We start from the raw sequence: 26,963 nt of genomic DNA, 5'->3' as shown, positions 1-26,963 counted from the left end.
TAACTTTCAGCTATCTAGAGTACAAGAACAGTCGAGCCCTATAAGGGATTTCTCATTGTTAATATGGAAAGGAGAACAGTAAAACCACAGGGATATGAAGGTCAAGGTTGCAAAGACAATATACAGAATTACTTAAGTGGCTACTTTTGTTGCTTTCTGATCTCAGGCTTAAAATTTCAAAAAAGCAAACAGGACAACTGAACATCTTTTGCTGCTAATGAAAAATATCACATATAATGAGTAGGACCCCTAATTCCTTAATAATTATGTGATGACATGTTTTCTCTTTTTGAGCAGGACTGCATACATTGCTTTGGTTCCTTGCCTGATGGCCTGTGTCCAACCACTCTCGGCTTGAGTGATAGGCTGTTTCTAACAACCTGATTGGTTAATATCAACTGAGCAGAGAAAGTCTTGAGAGAGTTGTATGTTGAAGAGAGTGTCAAGTTAAATTTCTGCCTTGACTGAGAGAAGTCTGATTTCAACCTTGACTGAGAGCACAACGATGGTGAACTGGGGGAAAGTTGGCAAGGAAGTTTGGAAAGTAGACAAAGACTCCCATTCAAGCTAAGAAAGGGGATATATCTTCTAATTTCCCTCCCCAGTCAAATAGCTCTGAAAAGTATAGACATCCTTCAGGGCAGCACAGTTTGCATCCACAGCATACCAGCTCTACCAGATTAGATACCATTCTTAACCGCTACACCAAGCTGGATCTCAAACAAGTATACTGGAGTGCCTAGGAAAACACTGGAGCAAAAATAAAGTTCTAAGTAACTGAATAGCTTAAGAAACTTTCATTAGCCTGAATTATAAGAACTAAAATCTGTACATGTACTGGTTTTACCTCAGAAATTTTAATCCCTGATTTCAAATGACCTTCAGGAGAGGGCAAGTATTATTCTCCCACTGTACTCAATACTAGATCTCTTATAAGTGAATGCAAATCCTGAATAAATACAGAAACACTGTTCCCAGCATTTCTGAGTCACCCATCCACTGAAGTCCCCACTTCTTCACTTAAGCACGGGGATCCTAGGAATACCAGTGACGTCCCTTGATGCAGTGTTATCACTGCAGTAAAAGACATCCGCTGATATTCACAGTATCTCTATACTCCCACACAGTGCTGAGCATCTATTTTAGGAGCTAAGGTGAGAAATACTTCATTCTTTAATTAACTCTTTGGTAAATAGATTGCTGATTTGCCTCCCATCCAGCCATGTATTTCTATTTACATAACAGGAGTATAAGTAGAGCAAGTTATTGGCCAAATAATTCATTTTTAGCCCAAGCTGAACAAGGTTAAAAAGGCTTGCACCCACTATTACATCCACAGTTTTGTAATGACTAAAAAGGGGCATAATTCATCCCAAAAGTTCATAACAGTGAATTTACGGGACCCCTGTGCCCCTTAGCCAAATAGGGCAGAGCCAGGGAACTTGCACAGGCAGGTTTGGGTGGCAGAGATAGGTTATACTTGCTCTAAGTGAGAAGTCAACCTCACGCAAGAGGATTATGGCTATCACAGACTTCTCTTTCACCTGGGAACACCTCAAATAGTGGCATACTTGTTGTTGTTGTTGTTGTTGTTAGGTGCGAAGTCGTGTCCAACCCATCGCGACCCCATGGACAATGATCCTCCAGGCCTTCCTGTCCTCTACCATTCCCCGGAGTCCATTTAAGTTTGCACCTATTGCTTCAGTGATTCCATCCAGCCACCTCATTCTCTGTTGTCCCCTTCTTCTTTTGCCCTTGATCGCTCCCAGCATTAGGCTCTTCTCCAGGGAGTCCTTCCTTCTCATGAGGTGGCCAAAGTATTTGAGTTTCATCTTCAGGATCTGGCCTTCTAAGGAGCAGTCAGGGCTGATCTCCTCTAGGACTTACCGGTTTGTTCGCCTTGCAGTCCAAGGGACTGTGGCATACTAGTCCTCGGCTATCTTCCCCACACCTGTGTCCATTCTTTTCCCCCCATCATAAATTCAGGAGATGTCTATTTTAGGCAACAGCACTACCATGTATTTATATATTTAGATCAGGCATCTGCAGTAGAACTTCCTCAACACACACACACTAATAATCAAGCCATTTCTATGTGCATACTCATATGAGATGTGAAACACATAAAACTAGTTCTGATGACCAAGGGAAAATGAATTCATACTGTGGCTACCAATTAAACATGTAAACACATCCAAGAATTTGGTCATGCAATATCACAAGATACTTTTTTCTTCAAAAAGTATTGGTTTTAGGAACATAGATAAAGCCAAGAGTTCCGCCTATCAACTGCCTGTCACAGAAAAAGAGACAATATGGACCCAACCTAGCCCACTCATTCTTCCAAACATTTCTTCAGTACAGCCTTGCAGAGACAGAACTTCTTGTGTACATATCTAGAGCCTGGGAGGACCACATCAAGCCTGTTGATATAGCCTGAAATAAATAGAATGCAGTTCTCCTTTCAGAGAAAAAAGTCAAAGGTACTGGAACATAATGTGACAACATGGAGCAAAAACTTAGGAAGCTACGCTACAACATTTCAGTTCAGAAATTAAGACTTCTTTTCTGCAATTACTGAATCTGTAATCTGAAGGCCATGCCATGGAAACAATACTATAAATTAAGGAGGCCATCCTTTTTTATATTTACTCAGGGGAAAAAAACCTCACTGACTGTTTCCAGGCCAATCTGTACAGAATTTGGCTTCATGACAACTCAACTAAATCACTTCAAGCCATCATGCAGGCACATGCATTGTGCCAACTTTTCTATATAAGTAGTGATTAGGATGGGGTGCATTCTGAGACATGTTAGCAAGGCTTTTTTCCCCCAACAGTGAGCCAAAGGTTGCATCTTTCCCACATTTATGTATTTATTTCAGAGAGTTCAATGCATGAGGATGTATGGAGTGATAATCCTTACTCCACATCTGACAGAAGTTTCCATGCTGAATCTGCATGGAGTTAATTAAAGGAATAATTTACGTGTCTGTAAATATGAAACAATAGCCAGGCTGAATGCTCTCAGCAGACACTTTAATCCTGAGCTAGTCCTCTGGTATCCGACTGAATTAACAGGAAACCAGTGAAGCGCTCTATAGCTGTGTGCAAAAGACAGGAGCCCTCAATGTCATGGAAAGCACTGCAGAAGTCTTGACCTTCTATAACCATACTACACCTGCTTCATTTAGTGCTCAACACCTGCAAGCCCTTGGGTAAATTTGCACTATAGGAGCTATTTGCATAAGTAACAGACCGACATAATGAAGCCCTTTCTTACAGCACAAGGCTGGGCTGTTACAAAATTAACCTTGCCAGCAATTCATTCAGGGGTGACAACGAACCAAGTAGCATGGTTAGCAGAATGTGGGACACAATGATTCGCCTAAACTATCAGCACGGCTAATCAACATGGAGCTTGGAAATCAATGCTGAACGATTATGCAAACTGATGAGCACCCTCTGACCATTTTTGGTCAGTCCTCTTAGACTTACACATTTAAGTGGGCTGAGGTGGCTGCAGGTCTTTTTAGAGTTGCAGTGTGGGTATTTTTTGGTGCAATCCTAAGAACACTTTCCCGAGAGTCAGCACCAGTGAATAACATGAGACTTGCATCTCAGTAGACTTGCTTAGAATTTACTCTCTGAGTAGACTGAATTAGGATTGCACTGTTAGTGCACTGATCCTATGCAAAACGAGAGACCTGGACTAAAACTCTCCAACTGGAAACTTTGGGATTATGACTGCACCAATGGTTATAATTTTAGATTATATAACCCCTATAATTTAGAAGCAGATATATAAAAGTACTTTTTAAAAAGTTTAAAAAGGGCTGTTTCCAAACAAACTCCCAAATTACCAGCAGGAAACATTGGTTATGTCAGGAATAAGATATTGCACTTTGTCAAAATCTCAACTCTTGGGAATTTCTTGGGAATATTTGATAACCAACCATGTGTTGCCAAGTATTCATGTTAATGGAGTTCTGTATCTGTTACTGCTTTCCGTTTCTATGACGGCAGTCCTAAAAACAGATATATGGGAGCAAGTTCCCTGAAAGTGTTTTGCATAAACATGCAAGGAGTCAGAATGTAAGGAAAGAATGTTTTCCAGATAAAACTGATATTTTTAAAACTAGTTCAAGGAGCACATCTCTGCCTGTCAAAACCATCCCAGTAAAGGATCTGCCAGTATAGCACACAGTGCTTCAAGCATGCTATGATCCACAAAAAAGGGGTAAGCACTTTGGTGGGCATGCATGTATGAAATTCAACAGTTATATATTGTAAATACAGACAAATAATACATGCAACAATATGAAACCAACTATAGTGTTCTATACCAAGGCAATGTACAACAGTACATGAAAACATAGCAAAATGTTTGGGATACAGTATATAAAACATGTTGATTTTTTCATGCATTTGGGTGGTCAAAACAGTAAATAACATTTAGCTGATGCAAAAGCCACATGCTGAATCAATTAACTAACTGAATCAATTAATTAGTTTGCCAGAACCTCAGTGTCAGAGCTACTGAAGGAAGGCAGTTTGCATTTCAACAAGACTTACCATGTTGTTAAAGGAGGAAAGGCAACCCTTAACATTTTTCTATGCCTTGTTACACTAATACGCCCAAATAAAAACAGATTAAAACACGCAGATGTGTGCCCTTCATGAAAAATTATCTTTCCCATTTAAGATGGGTCCTTGGAATCAAACAAGCAAACTTCACTCAATATATAGTTTGGACCTCATTAGCTCCATTATTATATACACAGTGCCTAGTATGTAAGGTAGTGTAGGTATGTAAGATACACATGAGCAACGTTGTGTGCTTTTGCCATATATTACCTACTCATTCACAGTGCTTTTGGGTGCATACTAGCAGTATTATGCTGTAATACATCACAGTACTGTACATACCACTAGGCAAAATAAGCACAAGCATTGCGAAACCTCATTACAAGTTATCGCAACAGCTAAGATGCCAGCAGCAGAGCCGTGTTTTTGCAGGACAACTGCTTTGACACAAAGTTCTGCAAACTAAATGTCTGGTGTCTTCCCTCCCGCGCAGGAGGCCAGCCCCGGCAAGCAGAACCCAGGAGACGGAAAGAAGTTTCTGCTGAAGTCAAGAGCCCTACTCCGGCAACGGCTGCAGTGCCGGAGACCAATGGTCCCTGCTGGCGTTGGGTTCTGCCGAAGGGAGTCCTGCCGCAGCCTCTTTGGGGAGCGAACAGCAGGCGGAGGCGGAAAGAGACCGTGCCAGCCCCAGATGGTCTCCGGGAAGGCGGTGACCCGGGCAACCTGCAAGTCAATAATTAATGGGAACCTCTCGTCTTACCGCACCGTCCCAGCCGCGTCCAACTCATTCAAAGCCCGATCGGTGACGCAGCCGGCCGAGAGCGAGCAGAGGAGCGAGCGGCAGCCGCCAGAGCAGATGGCCAAGCCCTGGAGGGCGCGGCGAGAGGCGATCCCCGCGGCGCTCGGAAGGGAACCCGGGAGACTTCCCAGCGGCGAGCTCTCCATGCGCTCTGGAGACCGCCCGCCCGCCCGCCGCATCGTCCCCGCTTTGTTTATCAGAGAACTATTCAAAATGGAAACCTGACTCCACTTCTAAAAATAGTGGCGATCCCGCGGGCTGGGGGTGCAGATCCTTGACGCGAACCCAGAGGAATACCTGGCTTTGTCCCCAAACGGCAGCATGTCAAACCCGCGGTGAGAAAGACCAGGCGAGCGCCTCTGATCTCCACGTGAAACCTCGAAGGCGCGCTTTCCCCCTCCTCCTCCCCGAAGACCCCACCCTCGGAGAATGAATTCCCGGGAAAAACTTCTGGCCCTGGCGGGGCTGCGCCCAGTTCAGCGCGCCTCAGCGCTGCCTCCTGGCGGAGAACGGCGCTCGCGGGACGGACCGCCTCGTCGGAGGAGAACGGGGGCTCCGTTGACACGCGCGCCGCTAGTTTCCCGCCGCCTGGATCGCGCTCTCACGCCCACCCCAACCCGGGACATGGGAGAAGCGCCACCGCCTCCTGGGCCGAACCCGCCCACATCGCTCATCTGCAAGTCCTTGTCCGCCCCTTCCCCATATTCCCTGACAGCATCCACGAGGCTCTGTGGCAAAGGCGGCGGCCGCTCGCGAATCAGTGCCCCCGAGCCCCAGAACGGCAGGGGTGGGTTACCTGGAGGTAATCTACACCAACCCCGAGCTTTGCCCTCTGCGCTCACGTCCCAGAAAACGCCACGGCAGAACCACATTTCCCTACGGAAATGTCTCCGGGCTTCTTACACTGCCCTCGGGGCAGGTCCCCACTAAGGGGAGGCAGTTGGCAGTCACCCCCTCCCCCCCGCGTTCACTTTTGAGCAGGGACAGAGCAGGAAAGGATTTCCTGAATTCCGCAGAAGTTGGATATCCCAGAATTCCGCAGAAGTTGGATATCCCAGAATAAAGACTACTCTCCGCATTGTATGGGAGTGTGGCTAAGAAGCACCTAAAGGGCCTTTTGTAACACTTGCTCTGATTTAAGTGATCTGAAGTACTCCTTGCCCTGTCCGCCCTGATTCTATGCCCAGTTACTCGGCAGTTCCAATGGGACTCACTCCTGGCCTACAGTTGCGTGACTCCCAGGTATGTCTTCCCAGCACCTTAGTTTGGAAGCAGTAGCGACTGCACTGCACGGGCCTTGCTCCCCAAACAATGAGCCAAAGGCCCCAATGGGCTATACCCGTCCACTGAAGACCTCTTCAAATGGCCATTGCTCCGCACATGCAAGTGCATAACCAGGGGCAACAAGTCCCCAAGAAACCCGGCGCGCAGTCTTAGGACTCGTGTCACGGAAGTAAAACCAGGAGGCTGTGTGCCACACTGGAGCCGGCCCTTTATTTTTGATAATAACGAGCGCCATAAATGAACGGTGCAGACGCGAGGGAATCGGTCCCCTTCGAACAGAGTCCTGGTCAACGAACTCCCTCGAGCAGCCAGCGGCGCACAGTCGTCCCTGGAACTCGGGCAAAGGCTGCCAGCCGACGGCGTGCCTCGCACCGCAGCGAAGCCCCAGAGGCTCATTTGCCTTGTCGGGCAGCCAACACGGAGCGGTTGTTTGCTTGCTGCTTTCCCCCGGGTCGCTTTTTGCGTCGGGTTTTGGATTTTGCCTGCCGCCTCCGGGAAAGGGTAAAAAGGCTCTTCCCGTCTCCACCCCCCCTTCCTCGCTCGCCCGCCCCCCCCCCCCCGCGGCTCCTACCTCGTTGCTTTCCTCACAAAGTAAGAGCGGCTGAAGTCCCCGTGGTCGTCCAGCCAGGCTTCCACCGCGTCCTCCTGCAGCTGCCGGGGGCGGCCGCCGCCTTCCATGGTGCGCTCTTCCCGCCGCTCTCGGCTCGGCCCCCCAGGGACGGCGGCGGCTCCCCGTCCGGCCGCGGCTGCCCCTCCTCTCGGGGCGGTGGGTGGTCGGGGTCCCCTCCTGACCCCGCGCCCTCCGCGCCGCCTCGCCAGGGGAGACCTGCGCCCGCGCCTCGGGGGGTGGGAGGGAGGGAGGGAGCCTGGCACCGGACCGGCTCTCTCCCGCCGCCGCCGCCGCCGCCCTGCCCTGGCCGCGTCCTTCTGCCCGGGGGTTCCCAGGTGTCCGCCCGGCGAAGTGCCAGCTCCACGCCTCCACCGCCGCCGCCGCCTCCTCGGTGAGCCCAGCGTGGCGCCCGGCTCCACCTCTCCCCTCCCTGCCCGCCGCGGCTCCCCCAGGAGGGACGCCTCCCGCCGCTGCCCGCAGCAAGTCCACGCGGCGCGGCGACTGCAGGCTCCGAGGCGGCCCGGCCGGCCCAGGCGCGTTCAGCGCGTTCAGCGCGTTCAGCGCTTTCGGGGCTCCGCAGGCCTCTCCTGGACCGTTTATGCACTGGGAACTTCACTGCCCCAGCTCTTGCACAGGAGGCCAAATCGGGGGCGGATGAGGTGCACCAGGCCAAATGCTCCCCCATTTGGGTGGAGGAAGAGGTGGGGCAACCTGCCACAACTAAAACTCCAGCCTGCAGCCCAGCATGAAACCTCCAGTGCATAATCGGTCCTGGCGGCACGTGCCGCCCGTTTTCACTTTCAGACAGGTCGCCGTAAAAGCCCCTTTGTGTGCACCTCTCCGGTTGGGGGTGCCCAGTCAGGAAAGCAGGGCGGCGGCGGAGGGAATCCCGCTTTGTCTTCAGCCGCTGTTACCTTGGCCCATTATGCACGGAGTGGAAAGTCTGCATTCGGGGTGGAATGGCGGCGGCTAAAATCACCAATTATGCACGCTGCAGGCGGCAACCGGGTGCAGAGTCAACTTATGCCACCGAAAAAGCCTCATCAGCGAGATGCAGAAGAAAGTGGAGCTTCCTGGGACCAGGGCGCAACCAGAAGCGGCTCCGGAGTATCTGCTTGCATAATCGGATACTCTGGGTTTTGCCGCCGTTGTGTTCCGTCCCGTGCATAATCGGTTTGCTTCACTTCTTCCTCCTTCTCGTTCTCCATGCCACCGTTTCAGCGGCCGTGCATAATAGGCCCTTCTGGAGCTGGGGACTGAAACAGGCAAATGAAACTTTGCAACACCAAGCGCCCTATAAAGGTGCATTTGAGCCCTCCTTTTAATTATTGCGGTACAACTGGGAATGGTCCTAGGAAGGAGGCCTGTTTTTCAATCAGAACGGTAATGTAGCCCCTAGCCTACTCACTACATTGAAACTGCAGAAATGGGAAACGCCAATACCTGGGTTAAAGTTCCTACATTAAAAAAGGGCAAACGACTGAAATTCAGCGAAACTGAAGACCACATTTGTGCCATCTCCACAATGTGTTTAATGTAACAGCTCTGCAGAGATCCCTTTTCTCACCACTGAACAATCAAACCATGAGGTTTTTCAGGAGCAGGCCCCCAGAGTGCCCGTTTTCAGGAATTTCAAGTTGCTTCCTCAAAACCTCCAAAGTGTAGCACGGTGTGTGTGCATGCACACAACCCGATCTTGCAGAAAAAGCGGGTGGGTACAAGTGCATGACCTCTATGCAATCTTTGGCTCATAACATGATGCCTGTGAATGGAGCCAGTGTCCATGTATATGATCCCTCCCCGTGATGTTTGGAAAGCAGCATCCCTGATCACAAGGAAGGAGTGCACAGGTGATTGAGCCGAGGTGCTGTTCTCAGGCACCAGTGATCTGGCAGAGGGTGTGGGAGGGTGCAACAAACTCATTTCTGCCTGCTTTCTCGCTCTGCACATTCAGTCAGCGTGCAGAGAGGTTGACTGTACAGAGCTAAAGTCATGCCCTAATTTTCCATTTCAAATTTTCAGATTTTCTCTACCTAACAATATGATCCTTTGGGGCAGCGGTCCCCAACCCCCAGTCCAGGGACCGGTCCCGGTCTGTGGATCAGTCGGGCCGCAGCTCCTCCTTGTCCTCCCCGGCTGCTGCCTCGGGGGCTGCCCTGCCACTCTGCCACTGGCTCATCTTTGGTGCTCTCCAGTGGCTGCCATGGCTGGGGCTCCCCCTCGGCATGGCATTGTGCAGCTGCTGCTGGCAGCGCTCCCCAGTGGGCGGCAGGAAGTCAGGGGCACCAGCGGGAAAGCAATCAGAGCAGAGGCTCAGGCAGCGGCATCCATCGGCAAAACACTCCCCCCCCCCCTCGGGTCTCAGTAAAATTGTCAAGCGTTGATCGGTCCCCGGAGATAAAAAGGTTGGGGATCACTGTTTTGGGGGACGGTGGCAGTCAAAATGGGCTTGCACATCATATGGATGGGAGAATTGCTTTTTGAAGGTCGCACCCTCAGTGGCAACATTATCCTTGCCTCAGCCTTTCATGGCCTCGGTTCCCACCTCGACACCACTGGAGGAGTTTTTCTGGCTTAAAAAAAGAGTAACTCCTGGCTTACTACAATGTTATAAAGTGAACTACTAGTTGCTATGAGCTGCTAGTTGCTAGGAGTTCACAGGTTTCACTTTTAAAACAGTCTCTAACCCATTTCATTGTAAAGATGGATAACTTTATTTTGTGTATCTAGGATATCATTTCTGTCCAGAAACATGCTGATGGTCAGCTCTGGATTTGAGCTCAATAGGTTGGACTAGATGACCCAGAAGGTCCCTTCCAACTCTGCCTCTCTATCCCTATTATCCTGTCAAGAGGTAAGGAGATGATCTCCCTGTACCTTATCAGAAATCTAGGAAATCAGTAGAGTGATACGCTTACCCTAACGGGCTGGCAAGATTACAAAGCCCACCAATTGAACAAGTGGCTTCATCAGTCTGCTATTGTTTCTAAGTGGCCTTTCTCCACTTCCCGCTTCTGTTTCCTGTAACTATATTTACTGCATATCCCAGTGTATATTGCAAATATGGCATAAATATATTTCCAGTTGACCTCTTTGCTTATTTTATCTCCTCTATTTATACTCTACTTTTATCCCCAATGAGGACCTACTGTGGCATACTACATTCTCCATTTTATCCTCACAACAACCCCATGGGGTAAATTAGGCTGAAAGTGTTAGATGGTCCCAAAATTACCCAGAAAGCTTCTGTGACACCGTGGGAATTTGATCCTGCTTCTCCCAGACCCTAGTCTGGCCTGCCAGCCACTACACCATGCTGGCTGTCTTTGATGCACACTCCATTCATTCTGATGAGCTGACTCCTGACCCATGGAAGCTCTCATTGAGATTAATGTTCTTAGTCAGGTGTCATTGAACTGGTGTTTGATTTTGCAGCCATATAGCTCTCCCCACCTGAACATTTTTTGCCAGGTCACTTTGGATGTAAGAATCAACTTTCCTATTACACATCACTGTTTCGGAGATGCCCTTGGCCATCCTGCAGCTGTGCTTACCTGAATATGCATTAAAATAAATGGATAACCAAACTCACTTCTGATGGTATCCTACTGATTCATCACACGCGATCCTCATTTATGTATATGATCTCTCAGTGATCATTGGGAACAGTAGCTTGGTTGTGTGGCTAAGTGACTGGTGTAAACAGCTTAGCTGATGTATGGAATCCATACATCCTTACTGCGGATATCCGAACACAGTCCCTCTTGTGATCTGGAAAGGCTTTTATTTTTCAAGATTAAAGGAGTTATTTTGAATTAATTTAATTAAATTAGTTGTAATTCCAGGAGATCTCCATCCACCATCAGGTGGTTGACAAGCCTAAATGGATTTAACCCTACAAATGATGGCACAAGATAAAATGTCATTCTTGTAGCAAATTCAAGGGAAGTTGCAGAAGAGAAGAGTAAAGGCAAACTGGGCCTGATGCCATAATGCCCCAAAACTCAATACCTAGAAATAACATTGACATCCACAAAGCTGAGGAAATGATTGACCAACCAGTTTTGAAACAAAACAGTCTGTATTTTGAGCAAGCAAGGGTCACACATTGTAATGGATGGCCTGCCATATCTCACCCTAGGATTGCTCACTTCATGGCTGGCGGTTGTACAAATGTTTACAGAAAAGTTGCCCAGCCGTTTCAAGGTGACTTTTTTTGGAATATACTGCAAGGCCCTCTCCTTTGTTCAGTGTCAGAGTGACCTAGCAGCTTTAGGGAATCCTTTCACATTCCCCTTCTGGTATCATCACACCACATTGCTAAAGACCTCACTTTGTTGACCTAGCCAAGGAATGTCTGAATGACTGTATTCAGCAGCCACAGAGTGATGAGTGGTTTCCTTCCCAGTGGCTCTATGTTCTGCTTCATTCAATTCTGGGTGGCATGAGGAATAAGAAGCTACATCCAGAAAGGGCCTGGGTTGGAGGCACCAACGGCACATTTGCACAGACTTTGGTATGCGTTGTAGCTAGGCAAAGCAGGTATTCTAAGAAGAATGGCTGTATTCAGCAGCCAGAGAATGATGAGTCGTCTCCTCCATCATGCCGTGTTATGCTGCTTTCACCTCTGTGGGGTGTCGTGGTTACAGCATCAGACGAAGATGTAGGACAGGGATAGTCAACCTGTGGTCCTCCAGATGTTCATGGACTACAGTTCCCATGAGCCCCCTGCCAGCAAATGCTGGCAGGGGCTCATGGGAATTGTAGTCCATGGACATCTAGAGGACCACAGGTTGACTACCTCTGATCTAGAAGACACCGGTTCAAATCTCATCCACCACAGAAGCTGGCAGGGTGACCTTGAGCCAATGATACATTCTTAGCCTAACCCATTACTGGGTTGTTGTGGAGAGAAAAAGAATGGTATTGTCTTCTTTTGGGGCCCCATTGGGTAGGAAGATGGTGTATAAATACATGATCTGGAACTAAGAATGCATAAATGCCCTCTAGTTACCAAAATGGCCAAAAAAGTATGAAACTTGGGCATTATTCACTAATTATCTGGAAGATTGTTTGCACTCGAAAGCTCACACCTTGAATAAATCTGTGTTGGTCTTAAACGTGCTACTGGACTCTGATTTTATTGTGCTACTTCAGACCAACACGGCTACCCATTTGGATCTATCTGGGAAAGAGACATTGTAAAAACAAGGAGAGCTTAACCATTCCAAGTCTGTGTTGGAGGGGATGCTCTGTAGAACCCTGCCATTGCACCATTTTAATAGGTCAGCAGCTTATCTGTGGACATTCAGTAGGGTTGGCACCTTCTGCTTGGGAAATACCTGAAGATTTGGGGGAGTGGAGCCCAGGGAGGAAAAGGTTTAGCGAGGGATGACCTCAGCAGGGCATAATGCTACACAGTCCACCTCCCAAAGCAGCCATTTTCTCGAGGGGAACTCATCGCTGTCATCTGGAAGTCAGTTGTAATCCTGGGAGTTATCCAGCTCCCACCTGAAGGTTTGCAGCCCTAACATTCAGGGTGGTTTTGGTGTGAAAGCTCTATGGTTTTTCAATTATTTTGCCAAAATAGAGTGAATGTTAAGGAATAAATGTGACCAGCTAATCCAGATCTACAGAGTCTATTCTCAAAATTAAGTCTGAGTCATAGAACATCAGTAAATATAGGAAAGCCCTTAAGTGTGCAATTTCAACATTTAATTACTCTGCCACACCCCCAAATGGGCATGAACTTTAGTATATCTCTTTTAAGAACTAGGTGATCGGACATATACTATCTGATTTTAGAAGAAAAGCTGTAAAGCAGGAATGCAAACAAATAATCAAATTACCAAATGGTCCTATTAGTGCCTGCTTCTCACTTATTTTAAAAGGCCAATTTTTAAAATACTGGTAATGAATGTTTAGTAGGGCTGAATTTTGCATTCTAGTACTCCTTTATATTTTCATACCATGAACACATACATAATAAACAAAATTGGGATTAAAGAGACGGGTACCATCAGTATCCCCTCTCCACCCGCTAGTGGGGGAATGGGTAGTCGACTAGCCGCTCTTGCCAGGTAGCTTATTAATTGCAGATGTGTCAATGGGATGTTAATGTATTTTATGGGGTTTTATACTGTTGTAACCCGCCACGAGCCGCAAGGGAGTGGCGGGTAATAAATCCAATAATAATAATAATAATAATAATTCTGACTCGAAAGGAAATGCGGGACAATGAAGAAGCCCTATTGGTTTTACAGAGAGCAACATCCAAGTCCAAGAGTATTGTAAGTCTACAGGGTTTCTTCAGTTGCTTGACACCTGGGTGTAAACTGCACGGAGCTTTTATTCCACTCCCAGGTTGATTCAGTCCCTCCTGTCTGCACTGAAATCGATTTCCAGTTTGATTTCCATTGATGGAAAATTTCCATCTGCAACCGTCATGCCTTGACCCGCATTCACCGTACCTTTCCCTCGGAATATCACGGAGCACTTATTTTCCGGAATATCCACCAATTCGCGCCGGATACACCAAAGGATCCACGTGTAGATGTCCTCGGCACTCGTATTAACCGGCATTCCTCCCCCCGCTCCTCCCCAATGGTGACGTTACGGAACTGTCTTTTGCTGATTGGTCAACCAACCCCCGCATTTCCAATGCTGACACTGTGTGGTTCTCTCTTGCTGATTGGTCGACAACCCCCCCTCCTTTCCAATGCTGACTGAACGTGTTTTATCTCCTGCTGACTGGTCGACTCGTGGAGTCGAAAGAAAGGGGGAATAATTGTTTCACGGGTAAATACACTGTTCAGCTCTGTTTTGAGAGCTTAGATTGTTTGAGACAGCACAGAAATGGAAAAGTGTACAAATACGGTAATAAAAAAAACATATCCAGGCGCACTCTGGTGGGAAGTATGTCAGAACGTCAGGAATCGATTTAAACTAACGTGATGCAGATGACGCAAGTATGTTAAAGCTGTTTCGTTTTGGAAATAATGTTTATTGCAGATCACTCATAATGCCCGAGCCCAAATCAGGTGGAGATCGGCAAGAATAAAAGCAGGAAAATCAAGAGATGCAGAATAAGCCTTGGTCAAAGGGAGTTAACAACACTTGATGGTGCCTTGCTTTCTGAACATGGAGAAGAACTTCATGATCTCTGCTCTTGTGCAGCATCACCTATTGATTTTAATGTGGACAAGTGTGCTGTGTTCCTTAAAATAATTTGGCTCAAAAGTCTTACAGATTGTATGGAAGGTCGAGCTCATTGCAATTGTGAAGAAGACTGTGAAGAAGGTTATCTGTATGATTGGACTGAATATGCAATTGATTAAAAACAGGAAGTCAGAGATAGCAATGTTATTTATCACCGCAGAAAGCATGCACAGAAAATGAAACTCAGAAAGAGACAGAGTCTGTGGAGGAACAACACCAAAGGTAAATTGCTTAGCAGCTATGTTGGTAATTCAGAGATACTAACTATCAATAGCTTACTTCATGTCTGGGCACAGCAATTGCTTATTTTCATTTAGCTGATGGCTTCTTGAGAGTTCTGAGAGCCTTTAGCACACATACTGAAGCAATGATAGAAAATATTTCAGAACTGGCAGCACTTAAATAGGTATTATCTTTGATTCAGATAGCTGGTGTTGCTGTGAACAGAAGTGGGTGAGTGAAGAATTTTTTCCCTATGCAACCACAAGCATATCCCATGAGTTTCCTGACTACAGATTCCATGTCTACAGAAACAGAATTGGAAGGGAGCTCAAGGGTCATCTAACGCTTGAGATAGAATCCTTCATCCTGATTCTTATGGTTTCCTACTTCGTTAGGTACTGGATGCAAAAGAATTGCACTTGAGTGAGCAGTCCACTCCTCTTCCTGCCACCCAGCAGCTCTACCAAGGCCTGGCAAGGCTGCGGCTGCAGCTGCTCGGGGTGGGGACGGGACACTGGCAGGGGCTCCCTCCCCCCAGTACCCTCCCAGCTCCTGCTTACCAGGCTGGAACTCCTTCCAAATGGAAGAAGTTGGAAGAGAATGTGACCAGGGTGTGTGACAGCTTTCCTGATTGGTCATTTGTTGGACAGACAGCCAATCAGGAATGGGGCAGTCAGGGCAGCCAACCTGATTGGTGGTTAGGCGGTGAGTCCCAGCTCCATCTAGCACCCCTTAATGTCTTTATTAACGGTTACAGATTAGAAAGTTATAACATTCAGGTGCTCTTCCTTGGCATTTGGAGGTCTGATTAAGACTGGGGTTTTGTGTAGAATAAATTAAACAACCCATATTTTCAAAGCCTTCTAAGAGAAGCATCTTTCATCATACTGCATGATCTGTTCTAGTAAGTTTTAGAGCAGTGGTCCCCAACCCCCGGTCCGGGGACCGGTGCCAGTCCGTGGTTCATTTGATACCGGGCCATGGCTCCTCCACATCCTCCTCCCTGGCTGCTGCCTCAGGGGCTGCCCTGCCACTCTGCTGCCAGCTCACCTGTGGTGCTCTCCAGCGGACATCATGGCTGGGGCTCCCCCTCAGGGTGGCACTGCGCAGCTGCTGCTGGCAGCACCCCCCAGCAGGTGGTGGGAAGACAGGGGCACCGGCAGGAAAGCAAGTGGAGCAGGGGTTCAGGTGGCAGCGGCTACGTCCCTCGGCAAAAAACTACCCCCCCCGGGCCTCAGTAAAATTGTCAAGCGTTGACCGGTCCCCGGTGATAAAAAGGTTGGGGACCGCTGTTTTAGAGGATAGCGGTGTTGGTTTTACTTCTCTAGTAAGAAATTCACCAAAGTCCAGGCACTCATAGCAATCAGTATTGCAATCTTTACTGAATCAACCGTGATTGATGAGAGTTTTGGATTAGCATTGTAGAGTTTTAGATTAGAAGATTAACAAAATATGTCAGTCTTTAAGGTGCCACCAGACTCCTGTTTGTTTATCAGGGAATTATGCCTCAGGAATTATTACCATGATTGATTGCTTACTCAACTTTTGCTTATTATTGTTGTTGTTGTTATTATTATTATTATTAAAATTTATTTCCCACCACTCCCGAGAACAGCTCGTGGTGGGATACATATTGTCCCCCTTAAAACCCTGATAAACCCCATTAAAACAATAAAAGGGACATAAAAGTCATACAATAAAAAACAAAACATGGTGGTATTATATAATTCTCTCATCCCCCCCCCCCCGCCCCAAATACATATCTAATAAAAAGACTGGGAGTTACAGGCTGTACTAAAAGACTGTACTGTATTTTCAGGCCCCTTTTGAAGTGTTGCTCTGGATGCTGAAAACCCTAAATGAGACTATTTGAAGGACCACTGCCTTCCAAATGAATCTGAACAAGATCCGTATCAGGAGACTTTCTTGAGTGCTCTAAACTTTAGAGAATAGATATGCAGCAAAGAGAAAGAGAAAACTTTTTAGTGGTGGTGGTACTAAAATACCGACCCCAAAACTCAAACACAACAGATATATATAGTTACTGCATTATTTTCATTTTTTGCATTCCAAGGTGTTTTGTAACATTGATATTTCTGCTGGTCTAGTGAAATTTATATTACCATTTTCTGCTGCTGAACCCAGGAACACATGACACTGCCTAATACCCAGGCAGCCATTGGCATACCAAGTCAAGTATTCTAGTATTTTCCCATCTGACCGACAGCGACTCATAGGCAAAAACACCAGATTGAGCATCTGCTTGGTTTGCAGAAGACCCCAAGTTCAATCTTTGGCCTCTCCAGTTAAAGGAGTAGGCAGTACTGACCTTGATGGACCAAGGTTCTGATTCATTATAGGGCAGTTTTGTACCATGTGAGTTGTAAAGCCTTGCATGAAAAACAATAACCATTTCTTACTCACTTCATCAAAAAGAACTCTTTATCTATCAACATTCCTCCAAGAAAGGGTTTTACTGAGCTATTTCAATCTGTGGCCTTCCATGCTTCTCAGACTCAATTGAAGAGAACAGGTATTTGTGACACATTCTGGTTCCTCCCAGTATACCAAAACCACTCTACCGTTTGTAATTCTTTCCCATATTGCTGTAGTTCTTCTGCCTATAGTTGCTTGTTTAAGCACTTAGGGGCTACCCTGAGAACATATTTTGAACAGATACAACTAAAGGTGACCACATTCAAAACAAAACATGACACATAGAATCATAGAATCACAGAGTTGGAAGGGACCTCATGGGTCATGTAGTCCAACCCCCTGCACTATGCAGGACACTCACATCCCAGTCGCTCAACTACTGTAACCTGCCACCCCTTTGCCTTCACAGAATCAGCCTCTCCATCAGATGGCTATCTAGCCTCTGTTTAAAAATGTCCAAAGATGGAGAACCCACCAACTCCCAAGAAAGCCTGTTCCACTGAGAAACCACTCTGTCAGGAACTTCTTCTGGATGTTTAGATGGAATTTCTTTTGATTAATTTCATCCCATTGGTTCTGGTCCGTCCCTCTGGGGCAAGAGAGAACAACTCTGCTCCATCCTCTATATGGCACCCTTTTAGAAGAAAAAAGAAAACTATTGATGATCCATATTTCCTACCACTGCAGGAGGAGTTGAATCTGCCAGAATTCCTGCTTCTAGACAACTGTCAAAGGAAAAGAACTTCTGTTCTTTTTGGCATCTGGTCTTCCTGGTTTGGTTTTCAGAGTCTTTGCCAGTGCAGAACTTTCACACACAGTCACACACTTTTGCTTCAACACAGAGGAAGTTTTGTACTAGCATTTTAGGAGCTGACATTATTCATTGCATTTTCTGGAAAGCAAATTCCTACAGAACTGAACAGTAGTAAAACCAAGACCTTTGCCAAATCAAAACAACATACATTGGGTTAAAGCAATGGTCTGTCTTCTGGCCTTCTCATTCACAGCCTGGTACTGGGCAGAAAATTGCTAGCACAGTTCACTAATCAGTGCAGAAATTTGAATTGGTTTTAGTGGTTATATTAAGGTTTGTTTTGGTTTAGCTGTTAATTACTTTGAATTACTAATCTTTGTTGCTTGATTGAAAGTGACAGATTCCATGCTACAACTCGTCGTGATTTTTAACTTATTCTGTAGGATAAGCATCTCCGCCTACCATTCTGGTAGACTCCACGTACACAAAATAAAATGAAACTACTTTTTTCAAGAGGAAATTTTTAAAGAGGAATTAGGTAATTCTCTGTTATCTTTTTGATATGTAAATTATTTCTAATTTCAATGGGATCATAATAGTGTTGGGACATCTTTATCCTTTCTATGCTAAAATTTTCAGAGCATGGAAAACTGTCCAGCTGTGAGGTCCTTAAGACAACATGTCCCTGAGTTCATTCATCCCTACTGTGGAATGACTATAGACTCTGAGGCTAGTTTGTACTGTACCTAAATATAATTAGAACTAAAGCACAAATTCCTTTGTTTTATAACTGAAGATAAAAAGGCTCCTCAGTTTTGACATTTACTGTTATGGATAGAGCATGCTACCATAAAAAGTAAATCCTGGACCCAGAGATTTATAAATTCCACCTTAAATTAGAAACATTTTGATTTATTTATTGCTGTGTGTTATTCTAACAGTGCAAAGTAACTGGTTCTGTTATTTTAAACAATCCTCTGACATTGATCTGCCTTTTTGTTGCACTGGGATAAGTCTCATGTAGTAGGATAAGTTATTCCTTATCATATCTTTATGAAAATTTTGACTTCTGAAAGCAAATACCGTTGGTTACTGGGATCCGTTCAAGTTAATTAAACTGATGACTTTATGAGACTGTTTGCACTTCAAGCATGTTTGTTTAGTGAGCCACAATGCTTGTAAAAGTAGTGTCTTAGAAAGGAAATATAGCAGCTACAGGAGTGGACCTTCACTGTGAGAGATTTTGGACCTACCTTTTTGGGATTCTAAGGGCAAAGGCTTTTTAATCAGCTTGCAATGGGACTACATTATGTTTGCTAGTTTGCCAAGAGATGTAGTATTATGTTTGCTAGTTTGCCAAGAGATGTAGGTCTTAAAACTACTGGGCACAATCTAGTGAATTGCTTTGGCAGAGAAGATTTGCCAGATGCTTTGGCAGAGAAGATTTGGGGTCTGGACTGGGGGATGGTTTGGAAGAAAACTCAAATTTAATCTCTTCTTTCACCTTCAACATTTAATGTCTTGTCAGTTAAGGAAAGGAAGGGATGAGGGGTTTTGTGGCTGGGTTGTGCTTTGGACATCATCTGGTCTTAATCTGGCCCTACCAATGGTACTGGTAAGAAGCACAAACACTTTAAGTCAATGGACTTAGAAGAGTATATCTCTGCTTCGGATGACACTGTTAGTTTCTTTGAGTCCCTTTTTATAAGTAGGTACATATTTATATTGAATGATCAAAGACCTTCTACATTTAGAGCTATATAAATAGATGGCTTTTCAAAACAGTTCCATGCTATCTGCCTGCATCAGGAACACAGCCATCTGGTAAAGGCAGCAAAACTACACTGCCCACTTGTTTATTCAATCTGTCATGTAACTTAAGTTATTAACTGGTAGTTTTGTTCATAACTTTCAGTAACTGAGATTCAGAATACTGGGTACTATGTTAAAAAGCGGGAGTCTATCATAGCTCTGTTTTGTTGTGATGTGCATATTTTCATTTATATTTGCTTATTTTCATGGTCTATGTAGCATTTCTGGTAGGGTATTTGCTCTTATGCTGGGCTTTGTTCGCTATAGTTCATTCACTCTGTTAAAGATTTCAGAAATAATATTTTTGGATAATAACTGATAAGTGATAGATTTGTTATTAAAAGATCTCTTGCTAGCATCTCAAAAACAGATTTGGTATATGGAATACACAGAGGAAAACGTATTAAGAGTGCTGTTTTGTAACGTTCTGTGATGTTTGTTTCCAGAATACTTCCATTACATAACTGGCTTTCATACATTGCATTCTTGGAAACCTTGGGAGCACTCAAATATCATAAAGGTATAACCAGTTAAGGATGCACACTCCTAAAGGTAAAGGTAAAATTATCCCCTGTGCAAGCACAGAGTCATGTGTGACCCTTGGGGTGACGCCCTCTAGCGTTTTCATGGCAGACTCAATATGGGGTGCCTTCCCTAGTCATTACCATAGGGTTACCAAGTCTTTGTTAGCTACCAGTGTGAGATGGGGATTAGGGTTGCCAGATCTAGGTTGGGAAACTCCTCAAGATTTGGGAATGGAGTCTGGGAAGGACAGGGACTTCTGCAGAGTACAATGCCATAGAGTCTACCCTCCAAGGCATCCATTTTCTCCAGGGGAACAGATCTCTGTAGTCTGGAAGGCTGGAGATGAGCTGGAATTCCGAGGCATCCCCAGGTCCCACCTGGAGGCTGGAATTGGCAGAATAAATTCTGTTGTTGCCACAATTGCAGAGTCTACCTGAATATGGAATTCCATTGAATTTTCTAATGTCGCCACTAAAGGTAGGGCAATTGGACATGAAAGCATATATTCCCTTCCATGCATTGGAAGAGTTAGATATTTTGGTATTTTTATTAGCAGGAGGACACCTACTGACAAAGATGAACAGTCTGCAAATTCTCATAACCAAAGGCCTTCAGAAGTCTCCTAATGACCTGAGTCAATTCTTGTCTACTCATTCTGTCTCAACAGCAAACATAACAAGCGATTTAAAACAAGAGAGGAAGAATGAAACCTGTGTTCAAAAGTTTACATTAATGCATTAAAAAGTATATCCACAAGAATTTTATCCCATTGACATGTGTATCCCAACTCAATGGGATGTTGCATGAATATCAAATATATGAATCATGAGCAAAAGGGCAGCACTTTCTTCAGTCCTGAATCCCCATAATGTTGGTTATTCAGAAGTCTGGTAATAAGGCCAAGCGCTTCCTTTGTGTTGCATAACCTTTTTGATGGCTGTGGGTACAGTTCTGTGCAGAAGCTTTATCCTGAAGATCATTTTCCTGCCATCTGTGAAACTGCTGCCATGCAGAACATTTGTAATGCTTCACAACTGCTGCAAAAATAATAGCTCCAATCAAAAGGGGGCTATTTTTCTCTTGTTTATAACCCATTAACAAAATACCTTCTTCTGCACTTTGAAAGAAACAATGACATTAAACAAGGGAAGGAAACATTAACAACCTTGTGTTTTACTGTCTTCTAAGTGAATGCTTTCCTAGCAAGGAAAGATTTGTTTATGTAAAACTGAGCTGGAGTCCTTTAAATTAGCGATCCCCAACCTGTGGGCTGCGGACCACATGTGGTCCTTCGACTAATTGGAGGTGGGCCCCGAAGGATGCCTTCTCCCCCCCCCCCCGGCCCTTTACAACACACTTCGGGTGTCATTGTCTCCCATCACTCCAAGATGGGACTATCTCGTTGCAGAGAAACAAGCTCAGGGTTCCCATTGATTTGCCATTATCATGAGTTAAAATTTCCATGAAAATAAAATGTTCTTTATGTTCATTGTTGTGGCGTGTCTGTATCTTATTTTGAAGGGATATTTAAACATTACCATAGCGATCAGAGAGTGTTAGGGCAGTGGTTGAGATTAGAAGTGTAAACTACCCCCCCCCCCAATCGGGTCTCAGTAAAAGGTGTTGAGTGGTCCCCGGTGTTGAGTGGTCCCCGGTGATAAAAAGGTTGGGGACCACTGCTTTAAATCACAAAAGGACCGATACAAAAATCTTCTTCCTTTAGTAAGGAATAATCCTCATCAAAGAGATAGAACTCAGCACTTTATCCCACTGTGGATTCTGCTCATACAGGGATACTTTCGATACATTTTGTAGGTTTGCATCTAAAAATGAACCAGTCAAATGTAGAGGTTAGGCTAGGTCTGGACCAACCTAGGCTCAAATTCTCCTTCAGCCATGAAGCCTATTTGATGACCTTGGGCCAGTCATCCGCTTTTGGCATAGACTACCTTACTGGGTTGTGAAAATGAAGTGGTAAGGGAAAGAACCAACTTTGGCATCTTGAACATTTTGGCAGGAAGTTGGGATAAAAAAATGAAATATCGGGGGAAACATATGTTTGGAACTGCAGGGCCTGTAGCATGTGCTCCATGGGCTATTAGGATAAACTGCCTCTGGGGTAATATCCCATTTCTCCTCCTCCCTGCATCCTCCCAATCCATATGGCAATAAGTGCCTGCAGGCTCTATGACCTCGGGAATCAACTTTCCTGTTATTAGAAGGACCCACTGAGGGGATAGGGGAACACAGGAAGGGACTCTAACTTTTGCACCCATAGAATCATAGAATCATAGAGTTGGAAGGGGCCATACAGGCCATCTAGTCCAACCCCCTGCTCAACGCAGGACTAGCCCTAAGCATCCTAAAGCATCCAAGAAAAGTGTGTATCCAACCTTTGCTTGTAGACTGCCAGTGAGGGGGAGATCACCACCTCCTTAGGCCACCTATTCCACTGCTGAACTACTCTGACTGTGAAAAACTTTTTCCTGATATCTAGCCTATATCGTTGTACTTGAAGTTTAAACCCATTACTGCGTGTCCTCTCCTCTGCAGCCAGCAGAAACAGCATCCTGCCCTCCTCCAAGTGACAACCTTTCAAATACTTAAAGAGGGCTATCATGTCCCCTCTCAACCTCCTTTTCTCCAGGCTGAACATTCCCAAGTCCCTCAACCTATCTTCATAGGGCTTGGTCCCTTGGCCCCAGATCATCTTCGTCGCTCTCCTCTGTACCCTTTCAATTTTATCGACGTCCTTCTTGAAGTGAGGCCTCCAGAACTGCACACAGTACTCCAGGTGTGGTCTGACCAGTGCCGTATACAACGGGACTATGACATCTTGTGATTTTGATGTGATGCCCCTGTTGATACAGCCCAAAATGGCATTTGCCTTTTTTACCGCTGCATCACACTGCCTGCTCATGTTTAGTTTACAGTCCACAAGTACCCCAAGGTCTCGTTCACACACAGTGCTACCTAGAAGCGTATCCCCCATCCAGTAGACATGCTTTTCATTTTTCTGACCCAGATGCAGAACTTTACACTTATCTTTATTAAATTACATCTTGTTCTCATTTGCCCGTTTTTCCATTGTGTTCAGATCTCGTTGAACTCTGTCTCTATCTTCCGGAGTATTAGCCAGTCCTCCCAATTTGGTGTCATCTGCAAACTTGATGAGTAGACCCATAAATTGTGGGATCTAATCCAATGGGTATTGCAGGCCACCAGAGGTTTACTTTGTTGTCATTGTTTTCAATTATCATTATCCAGCCATGGTCTTTGGGAGGAAATGGGATAGAAACTGAAATTAATAATAAATACACTAAAGACACTGATTGTCATCCAAGTAGCCGGGAGTCATATTCACAAATCATCTAACCCTATTTTATTAATTGTATAATTGTTAACCACTTGTGCATTTTAGAACATAACATTCCTGTAGTAGATGAGAAGGAAGGATTACTTATTCCATACTCTGTCTCCAGTAGTGGCCACCAGCCAGATGTTTTTTGGAAAATCACTAGCAGGGAATGAAAGTGATACATTCCTGCATTACTTGTCCTTGTCATCCGTTGTTATTTAGAGATATTTGGTATTGGATTCCATGGCTCATGTCTCCAAGGAGCAGCATTTGAGGAAGTGTTTTGAGCTTCAGTGGGGAGGGTCATGATCCCTCCATGTGATCCAAGTCATTTTCTCTGAAAATAGGGGTTCCATTTAGCTTTCATTGCTCATAGTAGTGGTTTGAGTGCCAGACTAGGATTAAGGATTGAATCCCTACTTTGCCATAGAATGATGATGGTGATATTTTATTTATTACCTACCCCCTCTCTGATTACTCAGGGTAGGCTACAACATTTGAATGTGCACAATAGAATGAAATCAATATTAAAACTTAATTGAGCTAATTAACTAAAACATTAAAACTATTAAAGAAGTATTGCTTGCTAAGTGACCTTGCGCCAATCCCAATCCTTAGCCCAACCTACCTCCTAGGGCTTTTGTGACAATAAAATGGGGGAGAGGAGAAAAAATGTCATCTTTGGGTCCCTACTGGGCAGGAAAGTAGCATGTACATTAAGTGGATAATAAATTCAATAAATATACCTTTAATGTCTTTAATGCTGCATAACCAACACATTAGAGAGATTTCTCCTTTTCCACTTTCTTATGACGGAAGGAAAAAGAGCCTCTTGTGGCGCAGAGTGATAAGGCAGCTGTCTGAAAGCTTTGCCCATGAGGCTGGGAGTTCAATCCCAGCAGCCGGCTCAAGGTTGAGTCAGCCTTCCATCCTTCCGAGGTCGGTAAAATGAGTACCCAGCTTGCTGGGGGGTAAACGGTAATGACTGGGGAAGGCACTGGCAAACCACCCCGTATTGAGTCTGCCATGAAAACGCTAGAGAGCGTCACCCCAAGGGTCAGACATGACTCGGTGCTTGCGCAGGGGATACCCTTACCCTTACCTATGACGGAAGGAACAGTATTTAAAATCTCCCCCCCCCTCCCTCCCACACACTGATTCTATTGCTCTGTAAGCCTGAAAGACCCTTTGGAAGACCAAAGAGAACAGCTGTGAGTATTGCTTCTGTCACCTTTCATTCTCATTGAAAGATAGGTAATGTCTAAAACAGAATTTGCATGAAGGTTGTAAGAGGAAATCATGTCATCCATTATTACTTTCATATTGGCATTTCTTTACAATTATTGCATTCAAAATAAATATGAGCTTCTTGTTTCTTTTATGTTTGCATAACCCTATTTCAGGGATCTGGAGCTGAATAAAATATGATTGCTCTGTAAACAATCCCTGGGCAGACTGACTAGCCTAGCAGCGAACAGCACATAACCTCCCAGCACATCTTCTGTCCCTGCATCCAAAGACCAGGGGAGGGGGGGTTGGCCCTCATTCCCATGCCAAAAGCTATTTTAGTTTGCCAAGATGGCAAATGATTTTTATTTGTGGGACAAAAATTCACTGGGAAAACATAATAACACTGCTTCCCATGTATGCATGTGCCATCACATCATAACGGACTTCTTGTAAGCCCAGCAAGGGGCTTTCAAGGCAAGTGAGAAGTACTGCTGGGTCTTTAAGCAGTGGCTGGGGAGATACTGATCACAGATGCTTTAGACTGATTCTGCACTGAACAGGGGGTTGTATGGCCTCTTCCAATTCTATGATCCTATAACCTGGGTAGTATGCTGAGTATACCCGCATAAGATGCTCTCTTACTGTATTTAATAGCTGTATTTAATACAGGAGCATTAACTCCTCTGAATATGATGGTGTTAAGCTGGCAACTGACAGGCAGTGATATCGATTTTTGATAGCTGATCTATACCAATATGCTTCAACAGCTGATATCTGGCAAGACTGAATCTACCTCTCATCCCATTATCTATTTTTGTTTAGTGCTTTACTCCAAGATTATTTCATGTGAATGTCTTACTCTTTTTGGCTTATAAAATCCGAGTCCAGTAGCACCTTTAAGACCAACAAAGATTTATTCAAAGCATGAGCTTTCAAGTGCAAGTGCCTTGAATAAATCTTTGTTGGTCTTAAAGGTGCTACTGGACTCTGATTTTATTGGGCTACTTCAGACCAACACGGCTACCCATTTGAATCTATCCTTTTTGCCCTGCTCTTCTCCAGCTGAATCCTTTTCTCTTCTACTTTCTTTTGATTAATTTTCACCTGCTGTATCCATACACGCTTCCTACAGACATTTATGTTACACACTTCTTTCATGCTGCTGAAACCCAGATAGGTTACAATCCCATCTTAAGGTTTTTATTGCAGTCTGTGTAGCCTGCATGCACAATGCCCTTTTGATCACACACCACCAAAGGATGTGGGGAACAAACTGATGAGCAAACTTTGACCTGTAATTAAAGCACTTTGTGATAACTACCAAGCAAGCCGTTTCACAGTATGTTGAAGTCAATGGCCTGAAGAATCTGCTTCACAATAAACTTGGAAGCTTATTGGACTACAAATTTTATTAGGAAACCACTTTATTACAAAGCCACCCCAAAGACTCTTGCTTGAAATAACAGATCTGCAAGTCTTTTCCCACTTGAAGAAAATCAGGGGAATCATCCATCATGCAGCGGTTTGTTATTTCCCTTTTTATAGCACAAAAAGATTCAAATGGACTAATGTTTATATTTTCCCACTACTCACAGAGGGTATGTAGTAGTCACTAAAAATCTAGATCACAGGGCAGTAATGCTATATGCTTTGATCTTAACTTCAGATTATGCAGAAAGGAACAACAAAAATTCCCTGGCCTGGATAGTGCAGATCAGCTTGATTTTATCAGTTCTTGGAAGCTAATGGAGAGTCAGCCCTGGATAGTATTTGTGTTGGAGACCTCCAAGCAAGTCCAGGGTTGCTACACAGGAATAAGCAATAACAAATTACCTCTGTTCGCCTCTTGCCTTGAATACCGTGCAGGGTCACCATAAGTAGGTTATGACTTGATGGCACTTTCTACCACCACCAAAAATATTTAACATTTGGCCCAACCTTTCCTTCAACTTTTTTCATCAGGAAGATACACCCACCCCTTTCTTATGCAGGTTGCCCCATTTCTGTGCCTTTTACAGGGCTAGAGTGTCTTTTTCTTTTTTGAGATACAGCAATGAAAACTATACAAAGTATTCCAAATTTAGCTGCATTGTAGATGTCTACATTACGTATCTATGTATCTCTCCTTA

The 26,963-nt window shown here is 44.9% G+C and overlaps 1 protein-coding gene across 8 annotated transcripts in view; it reads right to left on the bottom strand.

Annotated features, from left to right (window-relative positions):
- The window catches only part of PDE5A (phosphodiesterase 5A), a 114,250-nt gene that overhangs the window by 72,629 nt on the left and 14,658 nt on the right, over window positions 1-26,963 (bottom strand). The window contains exon 1 of one of the 8 annotated variants that reach the window (XR_013224837.1): window positions 5,347-5,586. The exons of 1 other annotated variant lie outside the window; for it this stretch is intronic. Coding sequence is in view for 6 of the 7 variants with exons in the window: in XM_077300440.1 (XP_077156555.1) it covers window positions 5,347-5,564 (218 nt within the window). In the remaining variant the exon portion in view is untranslated. Of the gene's footprint in view, window positions 1-5,346; window positions 5,587-5,682; window positions 5,923-7,240; window positions 7,646-26,963 lie in introns of those variants that run through there. 6 more of the 8 variants (XM_077300445.1, XM_077300441.1, XM_077300442.1 and 3 more) reach the window with 6 other exon arrangements.

Source organism: Paroedura picta, chromosome 10 (genome assembly GCF_049243985.1).
Source record: "Paroedura picta isolate Pp20150507F chromosome 10, Ppicta_v3.0, whole genome shotgun sequence".
In the NCBI taxonomy this organism is placed as follows: domain Eukaryota; kingdom Metazoa; phylum Chordata; class Lepidosauria; order Squamata; family Gekkonidae; genus Paroedura; species Paroedura picta.
Note: the sequence above shows the minus strand (reverse complement) of the source record. Positions and strands in the feature narration are given on the sequence as shown.